We start from the raw sequence: 18147 nt of genomic DNA, 5'->3' as shown, positions 1-18147 counted from the left end.
ATGTTCATTTATTTCTCAGATGTACCTTGTCCCGTTTGGAGCTGTGGGTTACGTGCCCTGGGAGTGACCAAGATGTTCTGGGCCATCTTTGGGGATGTGGTTCACGAGCTATGGGAGTGACACATGCTTAGGTAGACCATTACAGTCTAGGCAGAACTCCTTTAGGAATCTGGGTTAAAAACACAGTTTTGCCCACTAGGCAGATGAGCCTGGAGGTTAAATCCAGTTCTTGGCTTTGATAGAGTTTGGCTCTCGATCTACCTGGAGCGCAACCAAATCTGAAATGAAACTGATTTGCATCGTCCACTGAAAGACGTGTGTTGCCTCATAAAACTGTTTTTTTTCTGCAATGCAGGGTAATTCAATCAAACAGAAACACATTGTAGGACAACAGATGAGTTTTAAGCTATATTTTAAAATGAGCATAGGAGACTTGAAGTCCAAAGTATCCTGATTTAATCTTTGTTTTTACTTACGAGCAAAAGCATCAACTTATGTTCATCGCCAGGGCCGGACTGGGAACCCAAAGCAGCCTTGGCAAATTTTGTCTCATCGGCCCCCATAGGGTGCATAGAGAGCTAGCCTGACCACTACAATGGGGCTAGGGGGATCTCCTCCCCTCCAAGAAAATTTGGGAAACATAAATGGTGCATTCTACAACCCGTTTCATTGCATGTTCAATTGTATTCGTTTTTAAAGCATAGTTAATGATTAACTTGCAGTGCACCAGAATACAGACATCTTCATTGGGACTCTTGAATGATTCCCTCACCATCACCCTCTAACAGAGCCTCTCATGTCTTCATAGCCCCTCTCTCACATGTACTTCATTTGTTTTGTAGCGCCTCTCTTACCAGCATATGGCGTTGGAACACTTTACATTACACACACATAGTCAATGAATCATACATGTGTAAATCAGTGTATAGAAAATGTTACATAAAGGGGACTACAAGGTGAAGGATTCACATATTATCCATACTGGTAGGCATTTTTAGGATTCAGAACGTAACAGTGGTTAGGGTTGACTTTACTATTAGCAATTTATCTCTATACAAAGAACCCCTTTTTAGCAAAATTAGGATAATCAAAGACTGTGAAAAAAACATAACTTTCTAACCTGTACCATGCAGTTTGCTTGCAGCTCTTGGATGACTGTTCATAGCTCACTGTGTTAGATTATGATTGTAACTTATGAACTGTACAGTAACAAAAAAAGGCCTGTGATAAAAGCAGTGTCCCACTGAGCAATGTGCATAAAATACTGTTCTGTGATCTGCAGACTACACGTTCTTTGCAGAAGGTATTTTAACCCTCTGCACTACCTTAGATGACAAAACCATGAGCTCCCTCCAGCAGGTACATTAATCACCAAAGTTATCTTGGCACTTTTGTTGTTGCCTAAAAACAGTTGGATGTACAAGGAACTCTGCAGTACTTCTAAAACTGCTGCACTACTACAAAACCGGCCCCTAGTAACAGAAGCGGACGCTCACCCTTCCAGCCTCCCGGGGAAATTCCTGATGCCTCGTATGGTCAGTCCGGCCTTATTCATCGCCTGCTTTCGGAGTCTAGACAGATTATGAAACCTTAAGCTCAATGGGTTTTTCTGATTAGCATTAGCAAAGCCAATACGTCTCACCTGTGAAACATTGATTTTGCCAATGCTTTTTATATTTTTAAAGAAAATGTGTGAGAAAATGGCTTTTTGCTGGTTCACCCCCCTTTTTGACTGTTAGGTACTGGTGTAATGACTGAGAGTGCACAAAGACCTGTCAACCTGACCTCTGTGTCAGTGCTTTGACCCCTAAACGTGTATGTTTAATTAGCTTATACCCAATTGGCCTAGGTTAGCTAATTTATGAATCCCTGGTATATGATACAGGGGTACTCAGGGCCTGTAAGTTAAAGTGTTCCAAATAGGCTACAGCACCTATTGTGTGGCCATGAGTGCAACAAGTAAAACATGACTACCAGCCTGCAACTTCAAACTAGTAGAGCACTTTTAAATTGCTAGCTCGACTTTGTCATTTAAACCATTGACAAAGTCCAGACCTTCCTTTTTAGGTCAAGCGTGCAAGTGCTTTGATCTGGTGTAAGTATGGTGGGCTTTTAGCTACGCCCATTTCATGCCCATCACTTTCATTCGTTCCTGGGCTTGCCTTTCAAAATCACTTGATGTCATTAGTAAATGTCTTATGTTTGTCGCGCCTTGAGGCGGTTTTTGTCACGCCTTTACAGACTGTCCTGTTAAATTATTGTGCGATTGCAGATATACTTAGTATGGGCAAACAAGTTTTTATTTTTTTTGGTCTCTCCCCTTCGTGCTGCATGTCGGCCATGGTGCTCACAGCACGAACCGGCACAACAGCGTGAACTCGATCTGTGGTATTGGAGCCTGGTCACATTGTTCACAGTTACCTAATCAGTGTAATTTCTGGTGGCTCTCCCCTTAAACACTTGAGATTGGTAAATGCTTTACGTACAACAGAAATACTCAAAGCAAATGCTCCGGCACAGCGGGAGAGCCGATACTGGAAAACTCAACCCATAATACTTTGCAAGCATTCGTTTTCACAACATTTTTGTCCATAACTCAGCCTGTGGTGGTCCTAGGACAATTGGATCACCACCAAAACGTTCATCATAATGCACTCTTTCTGTTTAGGTCATATCTGGGTCCCCACTCTAGGGAGACTACAAAATAGTAACCCCGCCCACTGTTCAGTCCCTTTTTAAGCTCCCTTACAGCTGGAACGTTTGTTTTACAGCTGGGAGTAGTGTGTGTTCTAAGGGGATTAGTTGCAATAGGCCTGATAGTCCTGAAAATACGTAATGCACTATGTCTTCTAGGGGATAAATATATGGTTGCATTGCATTATTTTCTGCCATTCTGTTTACATGTGTTGTGTTCTCTAGGGGTTAACTATATGATTATATGACCATGCTTCTTACAAATTATATTTTTATTGTGGTGTTCTCTAAGGACTGATCTGAGCCTTACAGTCAACATACTGCAATATTTCCTGCACTCGGTCGTATCATAATACTTTGCAGGGCATTCTTTTACAAAACATTTTTGTTAATAACTCAGCCTGTGGTTGTCCCAGGACAATGGGAACACCTTCAAAATGTTTGTCACAACGCTCTCTTTCTGTCTAGAGCATCCCTGGGTCCCCACACTTGGTTAGTGGGGGATCCCAAAATTATAACCCCTCCCATCATTCAGTGTCTTTTTTAACCTCTGTAATGGCTGAAACATTTGTTTTACAGCTGACAGTAATGTTTTTTAAGGGTCTTGTTTATAATATCATTGCAGTAGGCCTGCTAGTTCTGAAAACGTGTAATGCACTATGCCCTCTAGGGTCTAAATACATGGTTTCACTGCATTACTTTTGGTTGTTTTCTTTTCATGTGGTTATGCCCCCCCCAAGGGCTAACTATATGGTTATGTGACCATGTTTCTTACAAATGCTGTTTTCATTGTGGTGTCCTCTAGGGGCTGTTCCGAGCATTACCGTCTAATGCCAAAGGTTATTTCTGATAAGATTTTTATTGAGTTTATATGATAATTGTATATGTTTTATTAATCTCTCCTTATTGTAATTATGACCATGATTCAGGCCAACTTAACATCCTTACTACACTACAACTGTTTGAACACTCTTGATATAGTTGGGTGATCCTTCTAGTTTATTTCTCTAGTTACTCCATGGCTGTCATGTCTTTTTTTTGGGAATTGTGTTAGCCAGCCAGCAACTCTGATGGTGGGGTGGTGTACGTGGTATTCTATTCGAATTAGCATGGCAGATTTAAGTTGGGTGCTAAGTTGCAACATTTTCATTTTTGGCTGCTGATAGAGGAAGAAGATAAATTGAAGTGCTTTAGTTATATGCAGGGCCACTGGAAGTATGTGGCAGGAAAAGACAAAATTATGAGGTAGGGTTGACTAATTTGTGTCCAGTTCTGAACATACAATGCCAGTAGCTCTACTAAAGCAAATGCAAGACCCATTGCATTGTAAATGCTTGTTGCACTCGTCTTTTCCCACCCCCCAGCTGATTATAAAAAGCACAATCTGCATACCAAGATCTAGCGTCCTGCCAAATTTGGTGTAACTTAGTTCAGCGGTTCAGGCTGTAGGCATGTCTAAAACCCTATTGGGAAAACGAGCTTTGGGACCCCACCCCTTTTTTCTCAGCCCCCACTTGACGGATCATCCAGAAACTTTCAGGTCAGCTACTGAGCTGACTGTAGTATAATTTTTGAAAATTTCATGAAGATTTGTCAAGCATTGCGAGAGTTATTGGCAAAACAATAAATGCTCTTTCTATGGAAACTAGGTCCTACTTATGACTACCTACTGGTGACCAGGTTATATATATATATATATATATATATATATATATATATATATATATATATATATATATATATATACACACACACACACACACACATATATTGGTGTCTGTGAGTATATGAATAACTGATGCACAATTAAACTATAAATACAACAATTATATGTTCTATATGTGCAAACAAATCTAAATTAAGCATGCATTTATAAATGGGAAATGTGCACTTAAATAAAGGAATATATGAAATCCAATAGGGTACATAAGCAGAAAAGATGAAGATTACATCATCTGAACCTGAGCTATAGGACACTTTGACAAACTAGACCATGCTTGCCAAGGATTGTTTGATTAAGTGAAACTCCAAATACATCTGAAATTGGGTTGTTTTTGGTACACCAAACATGGGTCTAAAGCACTGCACTTTGTCAGATCCAAACACTTCACAAATATCCCTTGATTAGATTCCAGTCCGTGAGCCAGGAATAGAAAGTCTTTGACAGAAATAACTGACTGCCAGTGTTCTACTGCGGGGCTATTAAAATTATGCTGTACGTTTTGCAAAAAATAGTAAAGTTGATAAGTTATGTTTCTAATGGATGAGCTGAATTTCATAGCCATCTTGCACTGTAACCCATAACTTTAAGTAATTCCAAAAGGTTCTGTGAGCTATTAAACAGTCCTGAAAACTCCAGGAACCTCATGATTTAATCTTAAAGTAAAAACCATGTTTGATTGTTACCTGGTTAATTGTTCAATGATTGCGTTTTGTAGAGCCAAACAGACCTATCCTTGTTCTATTTTAGTAAAGTTGTCGGAAATATGATGTATTATTGGAAGATGAACTGAGCCAAACTTTGAAAGAAATGAACAAGTAATCTTCATTTCAACCCCGAGGTCTACCTGATAAAGGCTGTACAACAGTGGTGCTAAAAACATACCCCTGGTTCAAGCCTGGAATTGTTAAGACCTGAGTTCAGACCCAAATTTATTCGCGCCCAAGTATCCGTATGAAGAATTTAAATAGCTCTCAACCACAGTGATAGAATTCCCAATTTCCATAGCCTGTTACCACACTAAAGTCCAGGCCATTCCATTGATGGTCGTTTTGGGGTACCTATGTTTGCTTTAATGTCAGAGATCAACCACTAGTCACTTGGGACCGAGAGATTGCCTTTCTTCAGCAAATATGTGCAAAATTAACCTACATAATTATAGATGTCTTCACGCTGAGCAGGAACAGAAGTGCCAACCAATGTGCCCTTTAAGTGGTCGGATTTGAAAAATGGTGCACCCTGCATTGCATGATGAGAAGATTACCCAGATCTGGAACATTAAATGTACAGTGTTTTAATTTGTCACTGTTTATGCTCAGTTTCGTTGAGACTACAATTTCCCTAGTATTAGCAGCCTTAAAAAATAGGTTTAGCTTAAGTAGTCTTTTCAGCCAAATGTAGAATACTTTAATATTGGTGAATTGGGACTACGTTTAAAACCTAAAAAAGGAGAGATGGTAGAAAATGTTGGCTTTAATTGTTTTTTCACTGGTGTGAGGATTCAGAACATGTATGGGGATATTCACGTTTATGGATTTAGAGAGAATGCCCATGACAAAGAACTAGGACTACAAGTAATCAACTATTTTTTCTCGTGTAACAATTCTTCATTTTAGTTTCCACCTCAAAATAGGAGAAATTCTAAATGTGCATTTGCCTGGTCTTTCTGAATTTCATTTAGGTGTGATTTATTTGTTTATTGCTGTATGACCCAAGGAGAATGCTCACTCCAGGCAGCCACTCAACCTTTACTTGGGAGGTGTGTTGTTATAAGGTCACTATTTCGTTTTGTAGGTTGAATATGGCATGTTGTATTAGTCAGTGATTACAATAATTTAAGTAAGAAATATCAAATCTAGCGACCTCTTTAAAATACATTGAGTACAAAACAATGATTAAGACACAGGCTAAAAGCCCCCCAAAAAAGAGGGACAGGATGTGACAGCCATGAATATCTGAGTTCACTTTCCTGAGTTTAGTGGATTCATGGCTCACAATGCGACTGGGTGGAATATGTACTAGCGCGTATACATGAGGGACACATATTGCTATGTTTACCTGGGCTGAATGGGAGACAGGCCAATGGGTTTCGGCTTTGCAGAGAGGGGCTGTTTTGTTTTATGTTGGACTGTTTGTTGGAAGTATTTAATAACAAGAAATTATTTTAAAAAATACGGGGACTAAATCGGCACACATTGCATAAGCCTGATCAATTTAAAACTAGTACGTCTAAGTAACTTATCTTAGATAATAATATGCTTGATCAAGAAATTTCATGGGTTTTTGAGTAAAGAAATTGGATTGTGCATTCAAACAAAGCTTTATGGTCCCGTCCAGTGTCTTAACACTGGAATCTCAAAGGTTCTCGTGAATATTTTTTGTAAGTCTAAGAATTTTGAACATAAATACAATATATTTTGTATGTTTGCGCCGCTTTTGCGTAAAAAATGACGCAAATGCGGCGCTAAAAAGTATTAATTTGGGCCATAGTGTGTTTGTCACCCGTACCAAGAAGAGCTTCTATTTTACTACTTCTGAAAGTAACTACACCTTAGTTACTTTCCAAACACTTGCAAATGTGTTTAGAATTTCTGATGTCAGAAACCGTACACTCAGTGGCTACTTCTTGGAGCTTAAAAGTTACACGTTTGCTGTGTTAGTCTCCTAACGGGAGAGTATCCTAACCTTTATGGCTACAGGTTACCGTTACAGAAGTATCCCTGTTATTTATTATTTCTAGAGCACTCGTACATTGATGTTTCTTGGCGCTGTAGCAGGCTATTATGTGCTAAACAAATCGTAGCTTAAGTAGTAGTGGAAAGAAGGTTTCAGTGCTTTACTAAAAAATTTAATAAGGGAGTGGCATGCAAAGAGATTGGTAGTTTATTCCGTTCCCTGGCAGCGGCTACAGAGAATGCTGTATCCTTAAACTTTACGAGTTTTAGGAATACAAGAAACTGGCCAATTGAATGAAGAGAACGTTGAGGGTGATGGAGATGGAATTTGGAGGTAACAAAATAGGTGGCATTTTTGTAAGTGGCATGGTGCACAATTACTTAGGCTTTAAAAAGGATCTTTCCTTGATGGGAAGCCAGTTGAAATGGGTGAGAGAGGGTGCGATATGGTCTCATCGATGATTGCTTATAACCCCACCCAGAAGGTTGAGTGACCATCTTCCCTCCTGGCCGTTCCGTTATGTCCCATGTCCCATGTCCCCCCGCCCCACCTCCCCATGGGACAAAAACGAGGGGGTACATTGCTGGTGTATAAACTGCACCAGTTTGATACCTTGTACATCACAAACATAGACATGCAATTTTGTCACTCAAGTTCAATGCCAGGATAGGTTTTATGTGTCCTTCCAGTTACCCTGGGTTAATTTGCTACTGTACTGGCCGCCACCGTTCTTGCACAGCCTATTCTCACAAGAGGCCCTTAGACAGCATTTCTGTGGCTAGGCTTCCCTTGCCACCGAATTGCAATTGGCGGCCCCCTGGCCTTTACCGGGCTGCAAGTGCTGTGTCCGCCCACTGCCATCCCCTTGCCCAATGTATGCTCCCTCGTGTTACTGCTGTGAGGCATTCCAAGGACTCTTGTTGAGCAGCTCTTAATTTTTGGGCTAATGTGTTATCCGTCTGGATGTGTGTTTCGCACACACCTAGCTCCAGAGTCATTGGCTGTGACGTCTGCTCCTATGATGTGGGTGGGTCAAATTGCGGCGGTCACTTGAATTCAGGGGGTGCGGCCTGGTGCCCCTTTTCAAGCACCACGAAGCCCTTGCCTAAACGCTCGATTGGCCAGTATGAAACACTCCAGCCATTCACTGTGCTACATATTTTCGTAGGCTTGAGCCTCCTGCGGTTAGTTTGTCACCACCTTTGGGCGGTGTTAGATACGTGCCCCAAACAGGTTCGCTGCACCGACTGGCCCGCGAACTAACCCAACCCAGAAGGGTGAGTGACCATCTTCCCTCCTGGCCATTCTGGTATGTCCCATGTCCGCCCCCCTCCCCCCCCCCCCCCCTTTCCTGTGTTTACCCAACCAGAGGCAGTTCCCCCTTGTGACCTGCCTTAATAGAAGCCTATCTGTTCTAGAGCCCCCACTACGTTCAACAAAAACATATCGATGCCCACCTCAGCCAAGTGGACGCCATCTGCCTTATAAAACCCTGGTGTCTTGAGGTTAATAAAGCTGTGCATTACAAAACCCCAGGAGTTGGCTTTATACACCTTGGCCATGGATATGTTCAGCGTCCGTCTGCATCTTTCAACCGCATGTGATCCTTGAACATCCTCCACTCTGGCCTTGGTATTATTTTGGACCGTAGAATGTCTGAGGGATGGCTCCCTCTCACCACTGCCGTGATCCATGACACAATTGCCCTCAACAAGTCCTTCCTACCCAGGCACGTTAGATAATTCCCCCCTTAGTTGTATGACAACAGCGTCCAATCTGCCTTCCTGCTGTAATACGCTCTGTACTGAGGTAAGGAGCTGGGGTCGTCTCATTCCTTACTGTTCCAGCCATGACACCGACGTGCCCCGCAACCCCAGCCCCCCATAGTTCTTCCACACTAACCACAGCTGTGGCCGTGAGATGTAGTAGTGGCCCCCAATTCATATTCTGTGTCTGTCGCAGGAGGGGTATGCAGTAGGTAAAGAGAAAAAACTGTGGGAGGAGGTGGGTGGTTTAGACTCACGGGGCCACAGGCCGTATGTACCCTTTAAATGCGCCCAGCGTCCCAACCTCTTTATCCGATCCTCACTGAGTCTGTTGACTTTCTTAAAAACAAGACAATGTGTCAGCCATTGAGGTATCACAACCAGGAATATGCCTAGCCCTCACTGCAATCCTTTAGTTGACATCCTGTTAGGCGGCGTAACACCGGACCACGTGCGGTCACCGTGCTGTCCCGCAGTGAAGCACCTGCACCTCCACGGATTGTCCAATCATAGTGTGAGCTGTTCGCGAGTCTGTCCCCCGAGACGATGAAGGCAACAGTTTTGGGAAAAAGTTCCAGCACTCGGATGTTCTTGATTACCCCTCCTACAAGCCATGCAGCAGGCTGCTGTCCAGGCTGATCCTAGTACTGCCCCGAAACCTTCACCACCTGCTACATCTGTGAAGAGTTCGAGTTCTCTGTTGGGGACCCAGGGTTCCCTCCATATTAGCATTCCATTGAAACTACCCAAGAAGCATAGCCATTGTTCCGGGTCCTTCTTGACCTCTTCTGTGAGGCACACTCTATGGTGCTTCTCCTTAAGGCCAGTGCTCAACATGCTAGTTGTCTGGCAAAAGGCCTGCCTGCTGATATCACTTCATTTGTGAAGTTGAGCCTCCCCAAGAGCTGCTGGATTTCACCTAGCGTCGCTTTCTATTTTGCGAGCATCGCTGCAATAGCCTTTTGCAGCTCCTCCACCTTGGTCTGAGGAAGACTGCAAACTCCCACTTCCTCCTGTTGTCTTGTGCTGGAGGCACCCCTAGCTACTCAGCCAGCGTCTTGAAAGTGTGTAGCAACTCCTCGCACTTCTTGGTACCCACCTTACTCACGAATAGGAAGTCATCCAGATAATGTGTACACTCCCTCCCAGGGCCCCTCTCTAGCAGTACCCATTCCATGAAGAAACTGAATGCCTCAAAATACGCTCAGGAGATGGCGCAGCCCATGGGCAGGTATTTGTCATAATAAAATTGGTCATCTAGGTGTAACCCCAACAGGTGATGGCTATCTGGGTGCACCGGCAGGAAGCGGGTTCAACATTGATCTTTGCTAACAGCGCCCCTTTTCCTAGTACTTTATCCCGATCCACTGCATCATCCACCGTGGAGTAGGGTACCAAGCAGCTGCCTGGGTCAAGGGGTAAGACAGGTGATGACAGCTCGTAGCCAGTTTTCTATAGTTCCCTCCACCCATGGCTTGCACCTTTCCCCTACTATCCTCGTCTTTCTTGTCATGTGCGTTCTAGTCCAAACTAGTCTGCCCCACCTCGAGGAGAGAGAATATATCTATAAACTCCTTTCTTCATATACTCTCCTACACCCCCAGTGGAATTAGGCTAGAAAGGCCCATCTCCTTGACCAATTAGGTCGAGGATTCCCCGGGTATGGTCCAGTTTGAGACACGCCGGCCAATCAGTGTGCCTCTTTTTCGCAGGCTTGAGTCTCCTGAGGTCAGTTGGTAACAGCCTTCGGGTGGCGTTAAATGCAGGGCCCCAAACAGGTCCGCTGCACCCACCGACCCGCAAACCAGTGAGACGAACTGTTGTGTTTTATACCAGTTGTAATCTCCTGTTTTTTTTAGAGAGACAAGTAACAGGAATTGCTGTAATCAAGGCCTGATTGTACTAAAGCTCACAGGAGTGTTCTGAACTGTTGATGTGTAGAGCAGGGCATTCTTCGGTAGTAACTGCAAAAAACAAGCACTGGCTGCGTTGGAGCTATAGTATTCAAGGGATAGTTCTGAATCTGTGGTGTACTCCCCTTGGAAGGGGTTGAGGTGTTCCATCACTTCTGCCCAACTGTAAGGATTCAATTTATTAACCTATTCTTGTGAAGAGTAGCTCACTTTTAGACGTGTTGAGTTTTAAACGTTTGTGGCCATATAAGAGTGGACCGTGGTTTGGGCACGAAATAAAGTTCTAGGGGGAGCCTGGTCTATGTTAAAATTATTGAATGGTAGCGAGGCTGACTATAAACTGTCATCCGTATACATGTAAGAGGACACTCATTGAGTGGAGTTGAGCCAATGTAAAGTAAGTAACTTTCCTTTCAGATAACATAGTCGTACTGCCCTCACAAGTACGGATCCTGTGAGAATTACCACGGCTGCATGAATTACAGTCTAATACTTAAACGTGCACTGTGATTGTGGAGCGTTAACAGTTATGGTGTTCTTCTTTCGCCCCAGGTTTGCTGACTTTGTGGAAGGTTCGTCCCACCTTACTCCAAACGAAGTATCAGTCCACGAGCAGGAATATGGCCTAGGGGGGACCTTCATTGAGGATCAACTTTTTGGAGACAGCGAAAACGAAGAAGAAAACCTCAGCCTGTCGTTCACATATGGAAATCATGTTTCATCATAATTTGTGCCGACAAAGCCAATTTGTTCTCTGCAATTTGGTGAAGTGCATCTAGGGCTGGTCTTCTCAATGCATTGCCTTCTGGTGTCCAGACGTACTTGAATAAGAATGGCACGGTTGCCTTCTCGAGATATTTTAATGTAAATCGAGAAGGCTAGAGCCACGCAATGCCTAGTCCTGTTTTTCTTCGTGGGCTGACGTTTTTTGTTTGAAAATTGGTCGTTTTTTTAAAGGGAGCTTCCTTGCCAATGAAGGGAGTGCTTCCGTTCACAGCCATAAATATTTGTTGCGAGTTCTACCTCGTGTTAAATAGACTCTTACCCAACCAAACGCTTTTTTAGATTTTTTCTTGTTGCTCACTAAGTTCCCATTTGTTGTCTCAAATCTTTAGCTTGTTCTTCCATTTAAGATTTCCTGTCTACACTGCCACCAAGTGGACATTTCTAGTTTTAATTGATACCCAATTTTTTCAGCTCTTATGATTTTATGCTGATTAAGCGCAACCCCGAGAGAAGCTTTTCAGTTTTACTGTTTCGTTTGACCTTTCTTCGCATCACTCCCGTACACTTTAATACCTCTCCTGTGACACAATGGAAACCCTCTTGTTTGCAAGGGCACTTTTTAGAAAAATGTGTGCAGACAGCGTATGTTAGCGGGTGTTGGGACATGCTTAACAAATGTGTATGGGACCCTACCGACTTAGTTTTCTTTAGCGACAGTTTATGAGCGTTTAACAGTCAGTTTAACAGATGATAGTGGCTGATAATAAGCCGTTGCAAATTTATTTTCATCAAATTCTGTGTATTTTTCTTAAAAGTGTAATCTCTTCAGTTGGCGGTGCTGACAAATGTAAAATGAAATTGTTGTCCAAACACCCATCCTTTGGGATGTGGATCGATAAAATCAATACTAAGTGACCTTAGCATCTTAACTTTATTTTGTATTTGTTAGATCAAGGACCTAAGGGAGAGCAGGAAAGCCTCAGGAATTCAAAGCTGATAGAAATTGTAAGATATTTAACCCTGTATTTTACCTAACAATGTGAGGGATTTAGTGGGCTGGTGTATGGACTTAACCCATTGAGTTGTAGTAATTAGTTACTATAGGAGTTCTGAAGATCGGAAACTATGCAGCAGGAAAAGTCTTACCTACCACAAAGTAGCTTATGAAAGATCATTGCCAGTCTGATGACACTAGAGTTGTTTGGTCTGTTCGAGTGCTTTGCTAATACTTTTCATCTAAAACTTCTCGTGCGTCGACCTGTGGGATTTCTTATTGTTCATCCCTGTTTTTTTGTATAGTACTTGCAGCAAGACACAACTTGAATCGTGACTTCCCAGGAGTGGCAGTTGGCAAATAATTACTGGCTATTAATTTGCTGAGTTTTATGCTTTATTCCCCATTTCTTCGGGGCACCACATTTCTTTAACAGATAATTGTGATTACGAGTATGCACTTTACAATCTGAAATATCCTCTGAATTGTAATTGACGATTCAAGACACCTGTGTTGCACATGTAGTGCCAGGATTATCATGCCTTTAGTTCGACGTTCTTTTAGAGCTATTAGTAGGTCTGTCCACAGATACCAGTCAAGGATAGGTACAAAGGCTGACTATGCCTCATTACTCTTTTGACCTTGGATCTTGAGCATATCCTTTATTCGGAATGGGAACGTGTTACTTTTTATGGCGCTATGTAACTATGCAAGCTGGTAACAATTAATAAACGTGCCGGAAAGTGTCCTGAAGGCTACATGCCAGATTATAGTATACTCCTTGCCTCTAAGCCTGGTCAATGGCCACCTTGATAGTAACTGTGCTTATTCTTCATATCTGCACTCTCCAGGATCAATTTACATAAATGTTATCCGCTCCATCCTAAGCAAAATTCAAAGTTCACTCACTGCATTGAGTGTGTAGGGCAACTCTGTTAATCTTTTACTTCTTACCAGCAATATTCTAGGACAATTAGTGTTCATTTTTGCCGGGCTGCATACTTAAATGTAGTTTAACCAGATAGGACAGACAATCTTTTAATACCGTTCTGGTCTCCCACTTTAATATTGCTGCACAAAAAAATTGAACAGTGAATCCATCCCTGGTCCTAACTATTCCTTTGTATCTGACTGTTGCAGTGAAGTAGAGATACTCCTAACAACGCTCTGTGTATGTATATTACAGATTGAGTGTATTAGTAAGAGGTATAGCCTACTTTGCATTTTTCTAGCGATTTGATTAAAACACTTTTCCCCATATTAGTAGTGAGCATTGCTTACAAAGATAACTGCCGTCTTTTATATAGTCATGTCGTTTAGTTCAAAATCTGTTCCAAGAGCACTTTTCAGGGTTATTTTGTACTGTGAATAAGTGGCACAGCGGTAATATTTTTAGTTTTCCAAAGAGCTTTCGTTATTTCAGTTAATCTTTGTTATGCATTGTGCTGAGTATCAACCCGATCATACGTCAGACATAATATAGCAGTACCTGCTATTTCAACAGCTTGCTTAACGATCTGAAAGTACGTCTAAATGGATTCTGTGAATACAGGTTTAGAGCTCCTAGTAAAAGCACAAACATGGAAGAATATGACTGATTTCAGGATAGGGTAAACTGTGAACCATTCAAACTTGTTGTATTATGAGTTACACGCCCGTTACTGCTTTCGTTTCTCTGAAAGTAAATTTGATGCAAATGTGTTGCAGCCACAAATGAGTTATTGCTTTTTCCCCATCTACTCTTTCTCATTCAGTGTAACACCCGTTGGGCAGAACATTTATTATTTCTTTATGTCCCTGCGACCCTGCAGTGGAAAAAATAAAAGGGTATGATGCCACTTTGGACCCTTTAATGTTTTAGTAATGTGGGTCAAGGAAATGTTGAATGGGAGTTTTAAGTCAGACTAGGCTTTTTTATTTTAATGGTCTTCACTGATTGCATTTGTGGCTTTGTTTGTCTCTATTTGTAATTGCAGTTTCCTCAAATCTGTCATATTTAACCTTTGCCTATTCTTGCTTGTCAGATGAATTACTTCTGACCTTGATCTCTCTACATTCTAGTGTGCCTACCCGTCACTGCTTGTAGTAGGCCAGCTTTCACTCTTTTTTAAAAAGTGGTTCTTGCAATGCCCACCTACTATTTACCTTTAAACCATAGGGCTGCTTGGGAACCTTAAATTTAAATCTTTCTAGAGCATTGGTAGCAAAAGCCAAGACCACCAGTAATCAAGGAGATCATACGAACTTCTGCATGCAACTTGATATACTCAGCTCCTCATACTACTTCTGCATACTTTCAGCAGACGTCTAGTGCATGTTAACATGACATATGGCTTCCTGCGATGTTACTTGCAGCACATAATGTATATCGATTCGCTGTCCCTGTTCACCGGCTCTCCTTAATGGGCCCCTACTTATTTCTTTACAGTAGTAGCAAGAACCACCTAGCAACAATCCTACTAATACTTCTTTGGGTAATCATTTTCTGCAGGGTGCTGAAAGTGGGTTTGTCTGACACTGACTTTGTCTCCTTATGAATCTGGTTTATTATTGTTCATATGTTAATTCCTTTCAGACCATTTGATTGTTACACAGTACTGGATGGACTTGGTGGGTAGCCTTGGCTGCTGTTAGTGCTTGTACAGCATGTTGTGAAAATGCTGTCAAAATACAATGTATTACTTTTTATGTAAATAGGTACGTGTGCTGGTTTTTAAGAGATATAGGTTAGATTAATGTGATGCAACTGTAGAGGTTCTACGCTGGACTGCATTGTTTACATTACCTTCTTATATATCGATAATGTTGATCTAAATTGGAAGTTGAATGCATCTCCAACTCCTCGTTTTGTAGTAGCATTCCGTACAGTTAAAAACTTCCCGAGACTTTGCTGTACAAATAGCTTCCACATTTTCTGCTTTAGAAATATTCTCCTACTAAGAGCATGTGTTCCCTGAAGTACTAAATATGTCCACTGTCATTAGACATTCAGACGTAATTGTTTAGTGCACAATGATCTGGCACTTGCTTATTGCTGTGCAGAGTAAAGCAGTATAAGGCCGTGGAGATAAATGTTTAACGATGCCAGGATCCACCTGTAGATAGTTTTAAATCTAGTGATAGCCTCGGGCATGCAAGATTCCACAGAAGGTGAAACAACATTTATTTTTGTGACTTGTAAAATATGTTTTTATGTTATCTTTCATTGTCGTGCGAATCCAGTACTGTGCCCTTCTCCCTACCAGAAGATGATGATTGCTCTGTACCCTAGAAATGTTTTTCCTTGGCATCTTTTGTCCGTTCAACTGAAAGGAACAAAGCCATATCCAAGAAAAATAACATACTTTTTCTGAAGTATGAAGTAAAACCGAGCAACCAGTGTTCTTTGTGTGACTGTAAAAAGGTTTAGCTCTGAAGTAAGTTGATTCCTTTGGAATTGAGTGTTTGGTCTTGGACATGTAGTCTCATTGGAAAAAATAAATGTCCTGTAAATAAAAGAAAGCGTGCAGCTTCGCTTTAACGTTTTTTAAGCGTGTGCCCAGGATGGGTGGCAAAATGTTATTTTTTTATATTAAAGTAGTAACTTTGGTTCAGAAAGTGCCTTTTTGTTGGTCTTGAGAAAGGAAGACCTCTGAAGAAATACGGTGCATGATATTTCTTATTTGCATATTGCAAAAAAATTGTAAACTGGTGTACATTTTTAATAAAAACATTTTTTTGTAACAATTAGTATTGTTGCCTCTGAGTTTGTGTGGCTCGTCAACATATTCCTATTTACCACTGGTTGAACCGAAACACACTGCTTATGTGAAAGTTGGATGAATTATGCCTAAGAAAAATTATAAATGTCATCACTGGGACACATAAATTAGGGACATAGGCGCTCTGAATGGTAGAATTTCACGGAGTCTGAATTTTTATTAATCTGAAAATGTCTGTGCTTCAGAGGACACATGTTCATCCCTGGATTATATTCCCTTTCCATGTGCCTCCTTCCATGTATCTCTTTGGGCCAGACACAGCACCCCAGCTGCTCCAAGGCCTTCCTGCCTCAGACCAGAGCGCATCATCCGATGCGTCATCCAGCTCCACCCACAGCGTGTCATCTCCTGCCTCTGCCGCTCATGCCCTCCTGCGACCCACCCCAACCCCTCCTGCCTCCCAGGACATTTAAAACAGACCACTGCGAGGTCTGAGTGAGCAGCACCTGCCCTCCATGAGCCAGAGACACCTTCCCTGCTGCTCCAAGGCCTTCCTGCCTCAGACCAGAGAGCGTCATCCAGTTCGTCCCGCAGCAATTCATCTCTCACCTGGGCTGCTCCTGCCTCCAACCACAGCCCCTCCCACACACCAGGACATTTAATGCATGCCGCTGCATGATCTGATTGAGTAGCGCCTGACCACCTTGGGCCAGACACAGCTCCCCTGCCGCTCCAAGGCCTTCGTGCCTCAGACCAGAGCGCATCATTTGGTGTGTAATCCAGCTCCACCTGCAGTGCATCCTCTCCCGCCTCAGCCCCTCCCAGGACATTTAATGCAGGGTGCTGTGCAGCCGTGCCGCCAGGGCGGAGAAGGCGCACCTAAGGCAAGCCCATCTGCACATGGACCGTGCCCAGCGCCAGGACACCTGGTCCTCCCTCCTTACAGCTGCATCTGTCAATCAGAATTTGTGGAGTGCACTATTCACCCCTAAGGGTCTCAAGGCTGAGGTGAAGAGGTAAGGTGTTTCAGCTCTTTGCCGCGAGGTAGGCAAAGGATCTTCCTCCAGCTGAGGTCTTCCATATGTGGGGTACAGTGGCTAGTCCTGTTGAGTGGAGAGGTCTAGTGGGGGAGTAGAAGGTGATGCAGTGGTTGAGGTAGATGGGTCCTAGGTCGTGGAGAGCCTTGTATGCGTGGAAGAGGAGTTTAAAGTTGATCATTTTGCAATGGGGAGCCAGTGGAGGTCTCTTAGGTGTCTGGTGATGTGTTTGCGGCAGGGGACATAAAGGACGAGTCTGGCAGACGCGTTTTGGATGTGCTGATGTTTCTTCAGGTTTGTCTGGGTGATGCCGGCGTAGAGGGCATTGCCATAGTCCAGTTTGCTGTTGAGCAGGGAGTGGGTTACCGTCTTGCAGCAGTCGTTTGGGCTCCAGTTAAAGATCTTTCCAAGAGGCGGGGGGATTGGTGGTGGTGGTGGTGGTGGTGGTGCTCTGAGTAGCAGGCCACCAGGAGTTGTCCCAGACTGATGGGGAGGGTCCCTGAATGAGGATCTTGGTCTTGTCAGAGTTGAGCTTGAGGCAGCTCTCCTTCATCCAGGCGGCGACCGCTTCCATTCCGTTGTGGAAACTCTTCTTGGCAGTTATATGGTTTTCAGTCAGTGAGATGATCAGCTAAGTGTCATCGGCATAGGAGACCATGTGTAAGCCGCGGTTAATGACAATAGATGTGAGTGGGGCCATGTAAATGTTGAAGAGTGTGGTGCTCAGGGAGGAGACCTGGGGGTACTCGGCAGCTGATGTATGTAGGTTCTGACCAGTATGGCGGGAGTCTGACTCTCTGCATTCTGCCAGTCAGGAAGGAGCATAGCCACTGTAGAGCCTTTCTGCGGGTGCCAGCTGTGTGGAGTCTAGCAGAGGGTGTGATGGGAAACCTTGTCTAAGTCAGCTCATAGGTCTAGTA

At 42.9% G+C, this 18147-nt stretch overlaps 1 protein-coding gene across 2 annotated transcripts in view; it reads left to right on the top strand.

Annotated features, from left to right (window-relative positions):
• The window catches only part of NEMP1 (nuclear envelope integral membrane protein 1), a 289952-nt gene extending 273737 nt beyond the window's left edge, over positions 1-16215 (top strand). For both annotated transcript variants that reach the window (XM_069230773.1, XM_069230774.1), the window contains exon 9: positions 11322-16215. In XM_069230773.1, the coding sequence (XP_069086874.1) occupies positions 11322-11496 (175 nt within the window). In that variant the 3' untranslated portion in view covers positions 11497-16215. The remainder of the gene's footprint in view (positions 1-11321) is intronic.
• The last annotated feature ends 1932 nt before the right edge of the window (positions 16216-18147 follow it).

The sequence above is a fragment of the Pleurodeles waltl genome, chromosome 4_2, assembly GCF_031143425.1.
Source record: "Pleurodeles waltl isolate 20211129_DDA chromosome 4_2, aPleWal1.hap1.20221129, whole genome shotgun sequence".
NCBI lineage: Eukaryota > Metazoa > Chordata > Amphibia > Caudata > Salamandridae > Pleurodeles > Pleurodeles waltl.
This window is presented reverse-complemented; position numbering and strand designations above follow the sequence as displayed.